General features: G+C 40.1%; 1 protein-coding gene across 8 annotated transcripts in view; it reads right to left on the minus strand.

Moving 5' to 3' along the window:
* Positions 1 to 3,118: 3,118 nt before the first annotated feature.
* The window catches only part of LOC145358248 (serine/threonine-protein kinase Nek6-like), a 263,723-nt gene continuing 244,944 nt past the window's right edge, over positions 3,119 to 21,897 (minus strand). For all 8 annotated transcript variants that reach the window (XM_080212104.1, XM_080212102.1, XM_080212106.1 and 5 more), the window contains 2 exons: positions 18,866 to 18,979; positions 3,119 to 6,097 (listed from right to left, as the gene is read on the minus strand). In XM_080212104.1, the coding sequence (XP_080068230.1) occupies positions 5,987 to 6,097; positions 18,866 to 18,979 (225 nt within the window). In that variant the 3' untranslated portion in view covers positions 3,119 to 5,986. The remainder of the gene's footprint in view (positions 6,098 to 18,865; positions 18,980 to 21,897) is intronic.

The raw sequence follows: 21,897 nt of genomic DNA on the forward strand, positions 1-21,897 counted from the left end.
AGTTGCTGCTGCATCCTACAGTTCAGGAGGGTCTCAACTTGGAATTATTAAGTAAATTTCCCATTGCTAGCCCCCAGGAATTGGTCCTTCTTATCTGAGGTTCCTCCTATTCTGCTGTGTCCAGAAACAAGTGGAATTGTCTTAAATGCAAAGATGGTCTAGATGCTGAGTCTCACTGTCGAAAATTGTTTGCTATATGGCTGAGCAAGTTACTCTCTATGTCGCTGGCATCTAAGAATTTACCTTGGTAAATATTTTTGATTGCTTTTACATTCATACACATAACCCAGTCACTGCTTTTAACAATTAAATAGAGGGAGTTAGAACTTCCTTACATCTGAATTAGGATAGGGAAAATCAGTGACTTAGTCCAATATGGTATAGAGTGAGATAGAAAACCTTCCTTTCGAGCCTTTCCTTCCTCGTTTGGAACTGCCTGGAGTTGGTTGAAAGCTGGTTGTGAGGTTGAACGAGTTTTTTCCCCCTTGAACTGGTGGTTAAGATGTGAGTTGGGGGGGGTGGCAGAGTGGAGGAGACCCAGTCAATGGAGGTCATGTGATTTTGAAGTGAGAAAGATGGAATGAAAAAGACTTGCCAGTCTCTGAGCCTGGTACAAGTCCTGGGTTTTGGTATTAAGATCAGAAGAAATGGGCTTCAAGATCAATTGGAGATATTGAGACATATAAAATGACGGATAGGATAGAGGTGGAGAGGCTCTTCCCGCTCAGAAAGGACAGTAGGACTAGAGGGCACAGCCTCAAGATTCTGGAGGGGGGTGGGGGGGGGGGGGGGGGCGTGGCGGGAAAGGCGGTGGGGGGGGCGCGCAGCTTAGAACAGAGTTGAGGAGGAACTTCTTCACTCAAAGGGTGGTGAATCTCTGGAATTCTCTGCCTTTTGAAGTGGTGGAGGCTACCTCGCTAAATATATTTAAGATGGGGGTAGATAGGTTTTTGGTAGGCAAGGGGATTAAGGGTTATGGGGAGAGGGCGGGAATGTGGAACTGAGCCACGACAGATCAGCCATGATCTTATTGAATGGCGGGGCAGGCTCAAAAGGCTAGATGGCCTACTCCTGCTCCTATTTCTTATGTTCACTGCTGCTGCCCAAGCTCAGCATTACTAAGTAATTGAGCAGACCAGAAAGCTTCCAGCTCAGTGTGATTCAGAACAACATTGCACAGTATGGCAGGGAAGAGATGGTGAAGAGAAGGAGGTTTGCTAGCTTCCACCTCCAAAACAACACCATAGTAACTGGGATCTGGTTTGATTCTCCCCCTAATGTGTTCAGCCTAATAATATATTATTAATTATTAATTTATTATAATGATGATATAATAATTAGTAATATATTATATATAATAAATAATATATTATGTATGTTATATACAGTTCAGGCTAATAATATATTGGGTTCTCCTTGTACCTCAAGCTTTAAATGTGCTTTTCTGATTAAAGTTTATTTATTAGCTTACATGATTAACACTGCAATGAAGTTATTGTGAAATTCCCCTAGTTGCCACAGTCCAGGTCAATGTACTTAACAAGCAGGTCTTTCAGAATGTAGGAGGAAACCAGAGCAAACCCACACAGACACATGGAGAATGTGCATACAGACAGTGACCCAAGATAGAAATCAAACCCAGGTCTCTGGCACTGTGAAGCAGCAGTGCTAACTACTGTGCTTCCATGCCACCCCAGACAGCTAGGCCTCATGTGGGCACTCAGCCTTTTGAATTGATGTTATTGTTGGCTATTTGTGAAGGTGGTAGGGGGAAGAGGTTACCTTTTCCAATTAAAAAAATGATGATGCAGATGAGTTTAGTAGGATGAAATCATTCTGCACACTGTTTATTTTGCTGTGCTATCCATCATTACTGATGTGGTTTACTTCAAGTCTGCCATGGACTGTGACACAGGGATAGAGCGGGGGAATTGGACAGACCAGATTTTTCTTACAGAGAACCAACATGGACTTCAGCCGAATGACTTCCTTCTGTACATAATGGTTCCATGATGTCTTATGCTTGTTGAGGATAATATCGTTGCTTGCCTATTGTTGCTCAAAAGTAGCAGCAAATTTTGCATCAAGTAAAACAACAATAAATATATAAGTGTTTAGTTGTATAACTGACTTTTGTACAGAAGAAAAGCGCTCATTGTGTACCAGGGTTGCTGGATTATTTTGCAAAGCAGGTGTGAGATCTGTGTTGTTTGTATCCTGCAGTTTGCTGCACCAGTAATGGAGGGAGTTAAATTTTTAAGTAGCTGGATAGGGTGCCAGATAAGCAGCCTGCTTTGTTCTGGACAGCATCAAGCTGCTTGCATGTTTTTGCTGCTGAACTCATCCAAGCAAGTGCAGGCTGCCCCTTCACACTTCTGTCATGTGTCTTGTAGGTGGCAGGGAGGTTTAGGAAGTCCGGATATGAGTCATTCGTTGCAAAATTCCCAGCCTCTGGCCTGTTCCAGGAGAATTCTTTTGATGTCTTTCTCACTTCCTGTGGGACCATGCCAAAGTAGAACGTAAAACTCGAGCATGAATTTAGAACATAGAACATAGAACATTACAGCGCAGAACAGGCCCTTCGGCCCACGATGTTGCGCCGACCAGTTAAAAAACAATGACCCACTAACCTAAACCAATCCCTTTTCGTCCATAAACCTATCCACGGAAGAGGATAGAGTTTGGGTTACTTTTTTCTAACCATGGGTTACTCATTGCTGTTACTTAGTTCTTTTAACTGTGCCGCTAAGCACTGAGCTGAGATAATAATTTGCTTCATGAACGAAATACGTTGAGAGCTTTATTGAGGCATTGGGCTCTGTTTCATACTAATAACTTCAATGAATGTCACCACAGTCCCAGAAGACCATAGGCTGCCCTTCCCTTTGAGGGACAGCTGACTGGTGGTGATGTAACCTAAAGGTCACCACATCTCAGGGCGAAGGGCGAGGTTGAGCAGGCCAATATGGGTATTGAACACTACTGAACACATCACGAACCAGCCATCCAAACAACTGAGCTAGCCAACTCCCGATACCTTCAATAGAACTGCCAGCAATAACGCAAATAATCTTGAAACCAATTTACAACATGAAAATAATAGAACAGTAAATTTCAATCAGAAAAATCTAAGCCCCTAAGTTATCAAAGGCATTTTTATTCTGTTAGTTTGCTGCAAATCATTATGATTTAATGGCAGGCAATTATTTTACAGAATTTTGCAAGCACATAATTAAAAAAAACATTATGCAGTTTTGAACTAATGATAAAATCAATAGGTATTAGTTCAATTTTGTCCCTTGCTTTAAGCAACCATGCTCTTGAACATGTCTAATAGCATTGCTTTGCAGTGTACACAGTGTTTCTATATTAGCCTGCATAACTTTAATTAATGCAATGTTCAGTCCAAAGCATAATCCAGTACACACACAAATAATGGACTGCTTAAACACAGGCATTGTATAAAGGTGCTGATTCTGGCTACACTGGCTGGAAGATACAACTCCTACTGGAAACAGCAAGAATGCTGACCTAGAAGTCCTTCTGCTTTACCTGTGTATTGTCGAGCATTAATCATTAACAATGGTTTGCAATTCCCTGCTGTGTAGGACTAGTACTGGTAAGTACTGAATGAAGCATAGGGAGAACAGACATTCAAATATCTGTCACGTTCAAGCATTACTTTTTCTGTGAGTCATATGAGTTATTCTTAAAAATATTCTTTAACTTCAAAAATGATCTTGATTACATAGGAAATGTTCACATTTTACAAGATTTTCACAGTGAATGAACTGTCCAAATTGTTGCAAACAATTGCTTCAAACTAATCAATGTTGAATCATCCATTTTTGGCCTGGATTTTGGGGGCACTTGTCACTGAACTCAATGGGGGCTGCCCACTTTCTAGTGACCTCTGACATGGATTTCACCTTTGTTGATTTTAATTTGAACCTGGAACTAAGTCAAAGACATCTCCAGGCTTCCAACAATAAAGTGTCATCAAGCAGGGTAAGCAGCCAATTACAGTAAAGAATTCTCACAGACAGCAAACCGAGAAGTAAAATGGACCTTTCACTTTATGTGAATTTTACAGACAGCAAAGTAAAGGTCAAGACATGTCATCAGAAGCTGAAATAATATAAACAATTACTAAAGAAAATGGAACTTTTATCATAATGGAAAAAATTGACAACACAATTATAAAATTGATTTTCCAGGATCAAATGTTCTTCAGAAGTTGTAATTTAGAACACCATTAAAAAGACAGTGATAACTCATTAACAAGGAACAACCTTTTCAGGATCTTTTAACAGTAATATTAAAATTTAATGGAGGAATTTTTCATCAGTTCAGTGATTTCTAAAGATTGCTGTCTATGGGGTCTTTAACACTTCACCTGAAAGAAGAGCATGGAATCATTGAAAGAACCACCTGGGGTTTCTGCGTTTAATTGCACCTGGGCAGATGCCAGAAGTTGCTGTCAGTTTCACAGTTGCAACAACAGCAAACACTGACAATTTCACTGTCATTACAACAGCAAAATCCAGACCATTTTATACATGCTCTGCCTTATCTGATGCAGCTTTCCCTGGGTCTTTAGACACAATTTGAATGTTATTTTATCCTTTCAACTATGCCCGAGAAATAGCTCTGCAACATTTCCTCACTGAGGATTGTCCATCCTAAAGCTGCACTTCTAAAAAAATGATGTTTTTTTATTAAAAAATTGTATGTAAAAGTATGACAAAAATAATTGCAAAGTATTCTACAACAGCTGGTGACAGAAGTGAACTAGCTTAGACATGACAAAGAAGGAAAAATGGACGGGCACTTTGCTAAGCCGAGAAAAGCAGAGAAGCCTGAATGGCAAATCCTGTTCCAACATTCATATTTGGAGAAAGAAACAACATCATTATAGTATAAACAAGGAAACACACCCTGGATTTTGTCTACAAAAATTAAACTGGAATTGTCCTGTAATCTTAACTAAGGTGGGTAACAGGTGATGATTTAAAAAAAGTCAGGTTACAGCTCAGAGAAGGGAAGTGGATTAATAAAAAATACTGAAGCATGTTTTCGAGATGCTGCTTTCTTTGGCTGCAATAAAAGCACATAGGTTTCCAATCCTTTACAATAACTAAATGCTAATTATCTTCCTGGGCAAAAAGTTTAGGGTGTCTAACTAAAGAGTTGAAAGCTGAGCATATAGAAAATTTAAGAAGCCAATAGGTTGATCACTGTTAAAATATTATTTGTCGCTGTTGGTAAAGTCTGGGTAAATAGTGTCAAATCCCAACAAGACAAAATAGGAGTTGGGTTTCGATTACATGCTATTATTTGAGTACTTGCCTTCAAAGACAGTATATTTTGCGGGTCAGCATGGTTGAAGTATGCTAAATATATGCAAAAAGTGAAGTCCATTTGTTTCTTTCTAAGTTAACATGGTAGCACAACTATCAATTTTTATTCAGATTTTTTTTATAGATCACTTATTTTTCTAATAAAACTAAGGTTGTCTTGCTGTTTTTGTCCATTTAAGCAAATTGTATCTGTAATTTTTATCGTGCCATGTCCAGACAATATATCAAAAACTTTGTGTGCACTGAATTTTGTTTAGCTTAAGCGCTTATTCTTTTGTATCTTGGATTCTCTATCTTACTTTATAGACAGAAATAAGTGTATGAAATTAGGAAGTACATACATAAATATATTTTTCTAAAGTAACACGGAACCATGGAGAATATATCATTCCTTCTTCACTTGACCAAATGACGGAGCTTAACCATTCTACAGTTGCTAATATCTACTCTAACAGTATCAGTCCTTACAGTGCTGTTTAATTCCAAATGGCTCAACCATATTCCACTAATGATGCTACTTTCTTGAGATCTTCACTGTTCTGCTTCTTTTGCTTTTGCTTAAACAATATTCAAGCAGGAGTGTGACATAATTGTTCATTTGTAGCTTTCTGTACAGTTTAAGGTGTTCAGGTGCTTGATGTCCATCCGTGCATCTGCTTAGCTATTTGATGCATATAACTAACATCGGGTCGAAGATCTGGCTCAGGATTGATGCACATGATCACCAATTCTCGTAACTAAAAAAAAGGAAGATATAGTTAAACCTATAACAAATTATTCTGTCACATTACATTTGGCATCAATGAAATGGGAACATTTGCCTCCATCATCCACTCATGGGAGCACAACTTTCTGACATAGTATTGTGAACAATATGAGCTACTTGGGAACCAGGGTGGCATGGTGGCACAGTGGTTAGTACTTTGTCTCAAAGCACCAGGAATCTGGGTTCAATTCCATCTTTGGGTGACTGCGTGGAGTTTTCACATTCTCCCCATGTCTGTGTGGGTTTGCTGCGGGTGCTCCAGTTTCCTCCCATGCTCCAAAAACGTGTGGTTAAGTTGACTAGCCATGTGAAATTGCCCACCAGTGTCAGAGGAGTTAGCAGGATAAATATAGAGGGTTATGGCATCGGGCCTGGGTGAGATTGTTGAAGGTGCAGGCTCAATGGGCCGAATTGCCACCTCCTGCATGGCAGGGGTTCTATGATTCATGATTTTATTGGGAATAGAGCTAACTGAATTCCTTAGTAAGGAATACAACAAGAGGGACCAATGCCCACCCTCTTGGGGACAAAGGACAGAGATACCAACTCATCGTCTCCAGCATGAAGATACATGAGATGAGAAGAGAATGACAACCAATTGTAGCGTAAGCAGTTTTTTGAAACTTTTAACTTATGGCATCTACATGCAGTCACAATGAAAAATTACTATATAAAGCATCATTAACCATGCAAAGTGCTGACTCCCCTATGCTGTTTACAGCTTGCAAAGTGAAAGATAATTATTTTTGAATACAAACTACAATTTGTAAAAGACTCTCCAAAAATGTAAATCGGCAAGGAATCTACAAATTCTCAAATGAGACTCCAAATGATGTCATGTTGATTTAAATCAGTGAATATCAGTATTGTCCATCAGTATAAACCACTTATAAAACAGTTTTTTTTGTCAACACTTTGTAATTAATGTTAAATCAAAAAAAGTGCTTAAAAGTGCATTTTGTCTAGTGATTGATTATTTCACATAAATGAATAATGGGGAAAACTTTACATTTTTAACCTGACTAATTAGGCACATAGATAAGAACTCGAGGTCTTAGTGAATGAAATGAAATTCTTCATCCTCACGCAAACCTGCAGTTTGAATCAGTAATCCCAGTGTGAAAAATAGTAGCCCAGTGAAGGTAAAAGTTTTTCAAGTTATTTAGACCCAAACTGTGCACTTTTCATCAGGGGATGTTCTACAGTATCACAAGGGAATAGTATTATATTATTCTGTGCGGTAATTGTGTATTTTATTCTACAGTAATGCACAATCTGCAGCTCCGTGGTCTCATTACTGCCATACAAGGACATAGAAGATAACTGGAATCATATCTGTACTTGTCCATATCCTTAACCTTATTGTGAAATGATCAGTTACTTGGGAATATTTCAATTTGCAGAAACACTGTTTTTCTAAAAATCAGCTTGATTCAATTATCCTGAAAAGGCAATTCGTTTTCATAATACGTTTCGAATGATCTTTAACCCAAAGAGGGAAATAGCAAATGGCTCACTTAATATCCATGGCAGCTCAATTCTGTTGGAGATTCTGATGTGCGGGAAGTGAGATGGCACATTGCCTCCTTGCGCTTTGAAATCTATTCTAAGTGATGCTTTTTACTGTAGTTAATGAAATTGCTGCATTACAATAGTAATACAAAGTTACTGCTGAAGTCACATGTAGGCATGTTGACTACCTGTTAGTCGGTTCAATTGCTCCACCTATCTGTCAGTGAGGTTTCCCAATGATTTGGAAAAGTATCACTGTTTGAAACAAAGGGGGGGATTTTACTCCCTCTCTGTGTTTGGTGGCGGCGGGATGCAGCACGCCACTCACTGACAGTGTGATCTTACGGTCATGCCATTGTCCACGGGTTGCCTGTTGAACGCACCTCTCACTGCTGGGAAGCCCATGGCAGGGGTGCACCATCAGTGGGACTGTAAGATCCCACCAGCGTCAACAGCAGCAAGATTTCGGCCAAAGTCACTGTATGAGTGCAAACATGCACATATATAGTTGTTTCTCATTGTCCCAGGTATTGTGAGGTCTGTTTCCAACTTGATCCAGCCAGGGACGGCTGGTACATGAAGGGGCCCTTGTGATTCCAGCATCCCTACAGGACTCCACAGGGAGGGGTGCCCATAAATCAACAATGATGTGGAGATGCCAGTGTTGGACTAGAGTAGACAAGATGAGAGGTCACACAACACCAGGTTATAGTCCAACTGATTTATTTGAAATCACAAGCTCTTGGAATGCTGCTCCTTCTTTAAGTGAAGTCCTCCATCCATTAGATCTTTTCCAGATTGAGGCTTTGAATACAATTCCATTATCCTGTATCTGTGACAAATATAAACCAGTGTTGCATCTGCCCAGGAATGCAACTAAGAATGTGTTGTTATATCCTAGCTCAGTCTGTGCATTCCATCAACAAAAAGGCCCCTCTTTAGGAATACAGTGCTACTTATTTTAACTGTTGCCAGAGAAGCAACAATCATAAGATGTACATTTACCAAAAATAGTTTCCGCATTTATTATAAATTACAAAATTGATAACTAGACTAGCAAAGAGCAATGACAAATTGAGTGTGTTCTTGAATCAGATTTCATTGACATGGATGTGTCATGGCTGTAGCTACACTCCACAATCCAATGTGAAGCCTCACAGTCCTTTCCACTTCATCACACTGACCAGTCAAATGAATTTAATTATCTTTCTTTTGGCTCTGTATTTTAAATATCTAGCAGATCAAAAAGGAGGTGGAGATGCATTAAAATGGCATTTTTTCCCTTGAATGGATTGATTGGGGTTGATTATTATCTTCACAGCCAGGGTGTTAGTGTCACCTACGTGGAGTACAGAAAGGAATGTCTTGCAGAAAGAACTATACATTCTTTTAGAATCTGTAGATTTCTCTTCATTTCAATGGGAGGAAATCCCATTGGATTCTGTTACTTTCTTCTCTATTTTCTTCTCTGTGTTCTGTCCAGGTCATATGTTCCTGCTGCCTCAGAAAAGCAGCCAGCATAATTAAGGACCCCAAACATTCTCTCTTCCACCTTCTTCCGGCGGGAAAAAGATACAAAAGTCTGAGGTCACATACCACCTGACTCAAGAACAGCTTCTTCCTTGCTACCATCAGACTTTTGAATAGACGTACCTAGCATTAAGTTGATCTTTCTCTTTAACTATGACTGTAACATTACATTCTGCACTCTCTCCTTTCCTTCTGTATGAATGGTATGCTTTGTCTGTATAGCGCGCAAGAAACAGTCTTGTATACTAATACATGTGACAATAATAAATCAAATAAAAAGAAATCCAAAAATACTCAATACTTGTGCTACACAGTCTATTGTACAGAAATGTTCAAAATTATTGCAACTGCAAAATAGTTATTTTCTCTTTCACACGTCAAGAGTTATGACTTTAAACCAAATGTCACTGGGTTGTCCATAGATTCCATTTTAAAGCCTGTGATGAATTTTTCTGGCACAGGTGTCAGCCATCTGGCCCCTCAAGTTTGCTCTGCCATTCAATAAGATCATGGCTGACTTTTTTGTAGACTCAGCTCCACTTACCTGTCCATTCACCATAACCCTTTATTCCTTTACTGTTCAAAAAAGCCATGTTGGGAGGTCTGCTGCCATCTAGGAAGACTACCGGGTAAAACCTGACTGTTTCCCAGTGGGATCCCAGGAGGTGGGGGCACGTTTATGGATATTCCATGGCCCACAGAGAAGGAAATGGCACCACCAGAGTTCTACGAGTCTTCCAAGCACCGGATCCTGGCTTCCATGCCCCCAATCCAATTCACTTGCCATTGTGCACACCCCTTTACTGAGGTGCTCTTTCCATGGAGCCATGGTCTCAGCAAGATGCACTGCCAGTGGTGGCCCTGTTGAGCTGCCAGCCCACTGCTTTGGCTGCATGTTAACTGGACAGGGGCCGTGGTAGCAGCCTCCTAATTGCCTGCCGCTAGAAATACGCTTTCCTTGGTCCCGCTTCTAACCAAGGTGGGATTAGTTTCCACATGTGAGCAGAGGGAGGGAGCTGAAAAAATTCAGCCTTGTATATCAATGGGCGCACAGTTGACTTTGAAAATGATATAATCCACAGAAAGGTTGCTGTGTAACCTAAGATTCAGGGGAATTACGTGATTTATGATCAGCTTATCCCACTTTTCAAACAACTTTATTTCATTTAAATTCTTTACCAATGCATTATGATATATTAGTGAAATGGAGCAGCTGGTTATAAATATATTTATGTACATTTTTGCATTTTATGAACTGTACTGTTTGCACAGAGTAGTGGAAGTAATTACATCTGTATTTCCAATTTTGCGCTACCATCTCTCCCCACAATACAGATTCATCAAGTTATTCATTAATATTCATTTGGTTATTGAGGAACAAGCCTGCAAGAAAATCACAAGCTGCATTGCCACAATGCACAAGAATAAGAATTTGCCAGCACACAGTCTAGCTTCAAGCCCTGTCATCCTGCCGTTCAATTTAATTGCTGTCTGTGGTTCAGTTATCCAAAGCCTGGTGTTTTGGAATCAGATTTTTTTTCTCACCCCCAGATCCATTTCACATCTTGTGGCAGTGCCAGAGGGAATCTGGCAGAAATAGGCATCAGGCAGAGAGGGCACATCTGTCCACTGTGCTGGAATCTCCCTCAGTTACTGACAGATAGTGAAATATAGTGTCCTGGAGAGCTGAACTCCGGCGCCTCACCTCATCAAAAACACAAATAACAATTTTACGCATCCAACTAAAGTATAAAATTGCAAATAATTTACTCTACAGCAGCACAGATTTAGTTGTCCCCAACTGGGAGTTTTCAACATAATTAAAGGCCAAATATCGTAGAATCATAAAATCCCTATAGAGCAGAAGGAGACCATTTGGTCCATCAAGTCTGCACCGACCACAGTCCCACCCAGGCCCTATTCCCACAATCCCACCCAGGCCCTATTCCCACAATCCCACCCAGGCCCTATTCCCACAATCCCACCCAGGCCCTATTCCCACAATCCCACCCAGGCCCTATTCCCACAATCCCACCCAGGCCCTATTACCATAATCCCACCGAGACCCTATTCCCATAATGCCACATATTTACCCTGCTAATCCCCCTGACACTAGGGTTAATTTAGCACGGCCAATCCACCTAACCCACACACCTTCGGAAGGAAGCTGGAACACACAAAGGAAACCCATGCAGACACGGGAAGAATGTATAAACTCCACACAGGCTGTGACCCGAGACCAGAATTGAGCCAAAGTCCCTGGTACTGTGAGGCAGCAACACTAACCACTGTGACACTGTGCCGCCCCCATAGTCAGACAGCATGCCAACTGATTCCCAGCTGGTCATGCCTAAAGATAGATGATTTCAATTCAAGAGATTGAGAAGACACAGGTTAAACCATTTAACAGCAGGGATAGACTGGTTGTCAGAGAGAGAGGGTCTGTTTAGGACCTTGTGTTATCATGCTCTGGGGCAAATTTGATGGACCAGCTAGACTTCAATCTTTGATTTAACAATTAAATGGAAGCCATTTACTTTTGTAACTGTATGCTTTATTTTCCAATTATGTGTTGTTCCTCTGTTGTTTCCCCTCCCTCCCACCTCCTTACACAACAGTAGGAGAGTTGATAATGCCACATTCCAGAAATAGCATTCAGTGAAATTACAAAAAACATTCAGCTGTTTATTTCCTATGAGGTGAAGATGCAGAAGACTTTATTGACATTTTTCAATCAATATAACTGGCCTCTGCATTGTACTACAAAATAGTGTACACTTTTCTACTTCCCTACAATGGTTAAGCTATTGAAGTTAAGTGGAAAGTGTCATCTATTCTAGTCTAACCAGAATTTCTGCTCCCTGAAACCTCCTGTCTTTTTCTTGCCTTATCTTTCTGCATCTTCACTGAATTAATGGATTCCCTCCTGCAAAAGCTTCACCCTCTCTTTACGTTCCTCTTAACAGACATCAAGCAAAGTCTCTGATGATACAATGATTGTGAGGTGTCTTTTCAATTACCCAGATAAGTTTACAAATGGTTTATTGTTTAATCTCTGCATAGAACAATTTCCACCTAGTTTAGCCAACTCCCAATTCCTGGAGCCTTTTTCATCTTGTGCACAATCACTTTTGCTTCATGGTTCTCAAATTCAAATCTTCCAAGATGGCGCCGGAGTGAGGCGGCTTCTTGCAAGCTGTGCTCAGCATACCTTCTAATTCTAACTTTTACTCTCATTCTATGCTTGTAAAACTTCACTCTAACTCATTTAAACTCTCTAACAATGCTTTAGTTTATTCTCTTACAGCCTCTTCTCTGCCCCATCAGACTTTTGAACGGACTTACCCTGCATTAAGTTGATCTTTCTCTACACCCGAGCTATGACTGTAACACTACATTCTGCACTCTCTCCATTCCTTCTCTATGAACAGTATGCTTTGTCTATATAGTACACAAGAAACAATACTTTTCACTGTACACTAATACATGTGGCAATAATAAATCAAATCAAATCAAATCAAATCCTTTCTGTAAAAGAAAATTGTCAAAATATCCTGAAATGTAGCAGTAAATCATTTAGAGAATGCAGTTATAGAGCCCAACTTTGCTCACATGGGCTGGAATTCCCCTGCTGTCTACGTCAGCTGGACCTTTTGGTTCTGCTCAAGGCACACCCTGTCCTGGGATTCCCTGCAGTGAGGGGCACATTAAACAGGAAATCCGGTTGACAACTGTGGGAGCAAAAGATCCTGCCACCACCCAAAGACAGGCTGACTTTGCTGCACATGGTAGATTGCATGGAAAATCCCAACCGTAATGTTCTTCACATAATCTCTTTAAATTAGGAAGCTCCTCCTCTATGGAAGAGGTAGGCTGCATTTTTTTTGCATTATGATCCTCATAGGGACTGATAACTAGAAAAAAACTTCCAGTTAATAGCTAAAAGGACAACACAACTAGATTTTACATTATAAAACTTCTACTGTGACAAATAGACTAAAGTCACTTTTGACTAAACACTTGTTGTAGGCAACTATTAATTTGAACAGCAGAACAGAACTTTCCCCCTTTACTTTTGACACAATGAAAAAATATCACTTAACAGATTAACTTCATGCTGTCCCTTAAATATAACTTGAAGTTTCCCAGATCCCATCCAAAGAGATTCTTGGTTTCTGAGGGTCTGTTTCTCCAGCCTGCTAATTTTTACCCCAGATTCGCCTTTCATGGTGAATATTTTTCTTGCTGATTTTCCTTTTAGAAAAATCAAAGCAAATATTTCAGCTTAATTTCAAATTCTCACTAGTTTGGCCTTCTCAGTCTGAGCACAAGCTTCCACATATATTCCTGCGTGACGACCAAAGAGACTATTGTCCTCTAGGTGCTCAATCTTTTCAAGATCCTGGCACACTGTTGGTGTTTTAGAGTTGCAGGTATACCTTAGGAACTTCTCCCCTCTCAAAGTCCATCTCCATGGCAATGTGATTTCATGGCACCGTGAATCACATGGGCTTAGTATCCAGGTAGAAATGTTGATACATTATTAAGACAAAAAGTTTCATTTACCTTCAAAGTAAATGAACAGTTTAAAGCATAACTCCTTACAACTCAACTTTCTCAACAGCTTTCTGGGACTTTGGAGATGAGCAGTCTAGCCACTGTAAACAGAAATGCTGCTGTCATTGTCTCCTAGTGTGAACATCTTGCACCTTCTTTCCAGAGAAACAACCTGGGTTTCCCTGTAACCTATAGCTCCATTATTCAGACCTGTTATGAGGCACACTGGGAAAAACAGAGAAGTCTTCTTAGGTTATCTCAGCTACTGGCTTTGTCTTGCTCTGCCAAGTTACCAAAGAAAGACCAAAATAATATCTAACACTAAACCTCATTTTACACTTTAAATTCCAAAAAAAGCAAATTCAATAAGCTAAATGCCAGCAAATACCCATGCAGATATTTGGAACTTATCTTCGATTATCATTATTGAAGAGCTAGGAAGAGTGAAAGTTTTTCAATGTAATGCTTTCAGGCGGAATTTTAGAATCACTGGAATTCTGAATCAGGTTCTTCCATTTCTCCAGGGGTTCCACCAAGCTTCCACCAGCAAAATTATAGTGGGTGATTGGAAATTCTATCATCATGCACTAAAGATTGTCTGTGTTTAACAGATCACAGAAACAAGCTTTAAATAACAATTAAAAATTCTAAAATATAATTTAAAAAATAATTAAAGCCAGTACGACAGTTTTCAAAAATTTTATGAGATGGGGCCATGCAGGCTGGACTAGCTTTTATTGCCCATCCCTAATTGCCCTTGAGAGGCCATTTAAGTGCTGTGGATCTGGAATCACTAGTCAAGGTAAGGGCAGCAGATTTTCATCCCTAAAGGACATTGGTGAATCAGATGGGTTTTTACGACAATCAACAATGGTTTGATGGTCATCATTAGACTTTTAATTCCAGAATTTTATTGGATTCAGATTGCAAAGAACTACAAAAGGTCGTGAATGTAGTCCAATCCATCAAGCAAACCAGCCTCTCATCCATTGACTCTGTCTACACTTCCCGCTGCCTTGGCAAAGCAGCCAGCGTAATTAAGTACACCACACACCCCGGACATTCTCTCTTCCATCTTCTTCCATCAGGAAAAAGATACAAAAGTCTGAGCTCACATACCAATCAAACAGCTTCTTCCCTGCTGCTGTCAGACTTTTCAATGGGCTTACCTTGCATTAAGTTGATCTTTCTCTATACCCTAGCTATGACTGAAACACTACATTCTGCACGGTCTCATTTCCTTCTCTATAAACAGTATGTTTTGTCTGTATAGTGCACAAGAAACAATTCTTTTCACTGTATGTTAATACATGTGACAATAATAAATCAAATCATCACGTGTTCTGGTGGGATTAGAACCCAATTCCCCAAAGCTGCTTGCTGACTGACTAGTCTAGTGACAATACCTCTACACCACCACCACCAACCCCTACAAAGCATTGTAATAAAATGATTGGAACTAAGTGCTATAAATTGTGAACAAAAGGTAAATAACTGTCAGGTAACAGGTAATATAAACTACGAATTAAGGTAATGTAAAGTGAAATGTGAACGGGAAGGAACAGGTCTGTCAAAAGTCATCGAGACAATATTTCAAATGAAGCTGATAAGGAAAAATCTGAGATTACATAAAGCACACAGATTGCTAGCGGTAATCCCCAGTGAGAATTACACTGCAAATATTATACCTGTTTTCTAAATCCAAACCCTGGGAAAATTGCAAGAAAGATTTATTAATGAGACAATAGGATCAAGACTTCCGCAGCTGAAGAAATTGCAAATATATTTCCCACAAAACAAGGGGAAAATAAGAAACACAAGAAAACAATTTGCAAGGGGGTGGGGGGAAGACTAAATCAGTGCGTCATTTGGTTTAAAAATAGAGGAAGAATGTGTAGTCATTTAATAAAGCCATTTTAATACTGCAAAACTCTATCTGTGAGATGGTTAAATGATGCTTCTGTTTACTTACCTCATAATCCCTAATAATTTCTAAAATTCAAAGCCCTTCATGTTTTGAGGCCTTAAGCTGTGGGTTTACATGGTTCCTGTGGAAAGTATATGCTTCTGAAATGGTTTAGAGGTGAAAATATGGGATAGATTTACATGGTTTGAATTTCTTTGGGAAACTTCAAACTTACTGTGCAACCTATGTACAATAAGAATATCAGAACATACCGGGGATAATAAAGGAGCAATTTTAAATTGCTTCAGCCACTGGCTGTACCTTTTACTTCCAAGGAATCCTTCTTGCCTTTGAAAGACACTAAATTAACTCTAGACCTTATTACATTTACTGAACAGTAGATGAACAAGTGAATAATAATAGATATGAGGCAGGCACTATTCTAGCCCCTTTTCCGGTACAAAATAATAAGTAGCTCATGACTGCAGTGTTAAAACTCGATAGTCGCTTGGAGTGTCTTTTTCTTTCCACAAATTCCAGTTAAACATTCTAGACTAAGGATGTCTTGGTGCTTAGCACTGTTACCTCACAGCACCAGGGACCTGGGTTCAATTCCTGGCTTGGGTCATTTTCTGTGTGGAGTTTGCACATTCTCCTCGTGTTTGTATGGGTTTCCTCCGGGTGCTCTGGTTTCCTCCCACAGTCTAAAGATGTGCAGATTAGGTGAATTGGCCATGATAATTTCTCCCTCAGTGTACCCGAACAGGCACTAATGTGGCAACAAGGGGATTTTCACAATAACTTAATCGCAGTGTTAATGTAAGTCTATTTGTGACTAATAAATAAACTTTGACTTTAATTTCAATTCTGGCCTCAGGCCACTTTCTTCGTGGAGTTTGTACCTTCTCCCTGTGTTTATGTGAGTTTCTTCTGAATGCTCTGGTTTTCTCCCACAGTCCAAAAATGTGTAGGTCAGGTGGATTGCCATGTTAAATTGTCCCTTAGTGTCAAGGCTATGAGTAGGCTAAATATGTGGGGTTACGAGGATTGGGCCTGGGTGAGATTATGGTCAGTGCAGGCTCAATGGGCTGCATAGCCTTCTTCTGCACTGCAGAGATTCTATGATTCTATCAAACTGACAGATTTGAAAAGCAGGGTACATTTTGTTTTATATATTCATTGGAGACAGGCATTGCTGGCAAAGCCAGCATTTGTTGCCCATCCCAAATAGCCCTTGAAATGAGTAGCTGGTTAGACTTTTTCAAAGGACAGTTAAGAGTGAACCATCTTACAGTGGGTCTGGAATCACATGTAGACCAAACTGGTTAAGGGCAATGGATTTCCTCCGTGATGCAAATAGGCTTTTACGACAATTGAATATAGTTTCAAGGTCATCATTACCTGGGATTAGCTTTCAATTCTGCATCTGTTTTTTTAAAATTGAATTTGAATTCTGCCTGCTGTGGTGGGATTTGAATCCACGTGCTTAGAGCCTGAGACTCCGGGTTACTAGCCCAGTGACATCGCCACTATGACTTGAGGCAATAGCAACAATAACTTGTATTTGTACAGCATCTTTAACACAGTGAAGCACTCCAAGGCACTTCACAGGAGTCATTATCAAATAAAATTTGATACCAAGCCCCATAAGGACGTATTAGAACAAATGCCAAATTCTTGGTCAAAGAGTTTTAGTGAATGTCTTAAAAGAGGAAAGGAAGGAAGCGATGCAGAGGCGCTCCATGAGAGAATTATACAGTAATTTATAAATAGCCTTTAGGGAAGGAAATCTGCCATTCTTACCTGGTCTGGCCTATGTGTGACATGGAAGGATGTGTTTGACTATGAAATAGCCATTAAGGCAATTAGGGATGCCACATCCCATGAATTTTTTAAAAATCTGTTTTTCCCATCATGGTTCTGAGTGGTCAGATGATGCATCGTGATGCATAAGGCATCAAAACTCCATCAGACAGATTGTTGGGGCCTGTCTTGTCCATTATTTTTATATGATTGGAAGTTATACTCCAACAAGTTAAACAGGGTGTGTAATAAAAGTATTTGCGTCCTGGGAATGGAGTAAGATTAATGCTAAGCACTCTGTCTTCAGTCCTAAATACTAAACTGCGGAGAGTTGTATTATTAGTCAATACAGACCTTTATCAAATAAAAACCTAAATCTTGCCACAGGGAAACATTATCTTTTCCTAAAGTCTTTATTTTTATTCTTACGTTGACAATGATAGAAATCATCAAATATTATTATCGCCCATGGTGCATCCATTTGTGTGGGCGTGCAGAACATGAGATTAGATCCTGTACGGAATTGAACAATTCTCCATTCACAGTTTGGTTCCCTGAGTTCTATTTTGGTGATTATTTTGTAATAAGCCCCCTACAAATCAATCTGCAATCATAATTCTGTTACCTCTACATGTGTGATTTTAAATTGAACTGGAAATAGATCGGTTAGATTTTTAAATTGAAAAGCAAGCAATCTAATTTTAAAATATTGCTGAAGTCTTATCTTGAGATGGAGAAACTCACACACCCCCAGTCTTTCTTCAACACCTGGAACAGGACTTTCCTTTTAAGAGGGTGGGAAATAGATGACGGGGCTGTTTTTGGGTCCTCTTCCCTCCCCAAGAGAAGCAGTCATGGTTTTTGTGAGAGATGACTATTAATTAGATGTAGGAGAGCAGTAGGTCTCCTCGCAATTTTTACTGACCCAAGGTGACTGAGTCACTCTCTGAGCCTTTCTCCTTTCTATGAAGCCACCTCATTTCTCAGGACAGTCGTGGATGACTCTGCTATGTAGAGGTCCCCATCTCTACCTACCTAGTCTGTCCCTAACCCGACATGCAATCTGTGCACCCCAGCAAAACCTCAGCAAGTCCTGCAATGAGATCCTATGGAGCTCTGTAACCACCTCAATTGTAGTTATCAATGGGTTTACTAGGCTGTGAAAGCTCCCCCCTGCCCTGCCCCATTCCAATGAAACTGGCTGGTGGTGGGAATAGCAATGGGGAATGGACACGCTGGCCGGTGCAGGTTTTTCTATCCTGTGCCTGCCTCCGATTCTGTCCCCTGGAGGATCCTAAAAACTCAGCCCCAAAGTCTGACAATGTGTAAGCACTGTTCAGACATCACTTCGTACAAATACATTTTCCAAATAGTAATTGTCTCAAATGTCAAACAGTTCCTTGGTCACCGGCTCAGTATAGAGCAACTTACCTTTTCAGAATAGTGCTCAGCTGAAAGAGGCGGATAGTCACATTGTTCTATCTTCTTACAGAGAGAAAAAAGGTTCATTTTATCTCCATAAAATGGACTCTGAAGAGCGGCCATCTGAGAAAGGAAAGAAGCAAAATGATGAATGAATTCAGATGATTATTTTTAGACAGATCTTACATTGTATTTTCATATGTGAAAACCGCTTACGGATTAACACTTACAACTAGATCACCCTGTCACAAACATTCTAGCTGTAAATGTTTATACCAATCAGACAGATTCACAATTCTATAGAGTTTCCCCGAGGCATAAAATATTGTGAAAACTCAAACAAAGCTGCTGCATTAGCTTTTCTATACAACCAAAAATTTGATTCATTAATTTTTTTTCTTATTCATTTACAGGAAGTGGGCATCAGTAGCTGGTCCAGTATTTGTTGCCTATCCCTAACTGCCCTCGATTTCAGAGGACATTTTGAGAGTTAGCTACATAGCTATGAATCATAGATTCCCTGAGAATGAGGCCATTTAGACCATCAAGTCTGCACCAACCACAATCCCACGTAGGTCCTATTCCGTGACCCCATATATTTACCCTGCTAATCCCCGTGACACTAGGATCAATTTAGCATGGCCAATCAACCTAACCCGTGCATCTTTGAACTGTGGGAGGAAACCCAAGCAGACATGGGGAAAATGTGCAAATTCAACACAGATAGTGATCCGAGGCTGGAATTGAACCCGGGTCCTTGGTGCTCTGAGGCAGCAGTGCTAACACTGTGCCACAATGTCATCCCCACAGATCTGGAATCACATGTAGGTCAGATTTCCTTCCCTAAAGGACATTAGTGAACCAGATGGGCTCACACATCAATTGACAATGTGTTCATCAACATCATCAAAGTTTTTAACTTCAGATTTCTTTTCTGTATTGAATCCAAATTTCACCATCCACCATGGTGGGATTTGAAGCGAGGTCCTCCGATTTTGCCCTGTGGTAAAAACAGAAAATTCTGGAAAGTCTCTTTAGGTCTGACAGCATCTGTGGAGAGAGAATAGAACCAATGTTTTGAGTCAGGATGACTCTTCAGACTTGAAACATTGGCTCTATTCTCCCTCCACAGATGCTGTCAGGCCTGCTGAGATTTTCCAGCAATTTCTGTTTCTGTTTCAGGTTCCAGCATCTGCAGTATTTTGCCTTTACCTTGCCTTGGTCCCTGGACTAATACTCTTCCACACTAAAAACCCATACAAGCAAATCTCCTGAAACTAATCGGGTTCACAGTGGATGTAAAATGAGAAATTATAAACACAGCAGGAAAAAAAAATTTATCTGATGTTTTATTATGAATTTAACAATGCAAATAGAAAATATCTTCACCGAGACCAGCAATTTATTTTGTTTCTTTTCAATTAATTTTGATGACATCGGTATGAGTCACATTGAAATGGAAAAGCTCCCATGACTTTCCTGTTCTTAAATATGCTGAGCTTAATGTACATAAGTAAAATGGTTTGAAATTTTAAATTTCACACTTAAAACAGAAAGGGACATATATTGCGGTTCTTCGCCTTCCTTGAGTCTCAAATTGTTTATGCTGATTTCTGTTTCTTTGTGTAATAACTCCATGGAGGTGAAAGTCTCATCACCAAGTTACTTTATTTACACCATACATCTGTACACAGCCAGCTCTCCAGTTGCACCCTGCTGAATGCAGGCTGGGTGTCTGACACACCTGCTTTAAATAGGGAGCATGAGGCTCCCTGATTTAACCATCACTTAGGTCTCATCAGGTAGTTCTCCTTGGGAAAATTGAGTATGCATTGGCTGAGAATCAAACCCAGGCCTCCCGCATGGCAGACAGGAATTCTACCACTAAACCATCAATGCAACTGACATAGGACTCATCAGGTAGCTCATACACTAGCGAGCCAATCTTATTAGCCTGGCTGAAGCCATCACATTTTGTAACAGCTTTCACATTCTCAAGTATGTTGATGAGATTGACAGGACGTTTAGGCATCAATTGCCACAAAATGGGAGTACAAGTGGGCGTGTTTCCAGATGAAACTTCTCAATGATTCTGCCACAGAAAACTCTACTGCATTGTGTCTGAGCACAGGATTGTAACAAAATGCCACAGCCAGTACTCTCCAGCTGTTCACGCCGGTGGGATTCTCCAGTCCCACTGACAGCGCATTCCCGCCTGTGGGTTTCCCACTGGCATGGAGTGACATCAATGGGAATTCCCATTGACAGCAGTGGGACCAGGGAATCCCGCAGCTAGCAGACAATGCGCCATCTCCCACTGACGGGAAACACACGGCTGGGAGGCCGGAGAATCTCACCCCACACGTTTAAACTTAGTCCACTTATAGGAGCAGGACATTGCTTAAACCTGGAGTTTTGACATCTCCGCACATTTCTGAAGCAGGAATGCTTCATATGCTAAACATGACTGACCCCTTTTTAAATGCTTATTCAGAGGTGTTGCTGTGATTTGAAGGTAGAAAAACAAACTAACCGAGCTTGTTAACCCTGTTTTCATTCTTCAAAATGAAGTACCATACATAATTTTGCAATCTTCACAGTGTTGAGGGATGTGGTGGTGGCAATTTACTATCCACTGGATTACAGAGTGAATTCAACACTTAGAGAATGAGGGGATTATTTTAAAGCTGAGGTTAGTTATGTCATTGAGTTTATATTATTGTCTGTAAACAGTAGAGTGTGTTGCTGTAATTGAATGTTAACTTATTCCACCCTCACATGTGTTTTCACTTGGATATTTTTCAGCATATATGTGAGAAATATCCACTATAACAGCAGAATTACAGGAAAAAAAAGGTCGTAAGAGTTTCTCTGATGGGATAGTAAGTAAAAGGACTTAATGCCACACTACAGCATAAAGAATCGCAGGAGCAAACTCTCATCCGTGCTTAACTTGTTTATCTGAGTTGGAGCACGACTGTTGCACTGATGGGGGGATGGGATCTTTCAATCATCCATAGGCTAGGATGGGACAGGAAGAT

This window comes from Carcharhinus amblyrhynchos, chromosome 25 (genome assembly GCF_965287045.1).
Source record: "Carcharhinus amblyrhynchos chromosome 25, sCarAmb.v2.hapA, whole genome shotgun sequence".
Classification (NCBI taxonomy): Eukaryota; Metazoa; Chordata; class Chondrichthyes; order Carcharhiniformes; family Carcharhinidae; genus Carcharhinus; species Carcharhinus amblyrhynchos.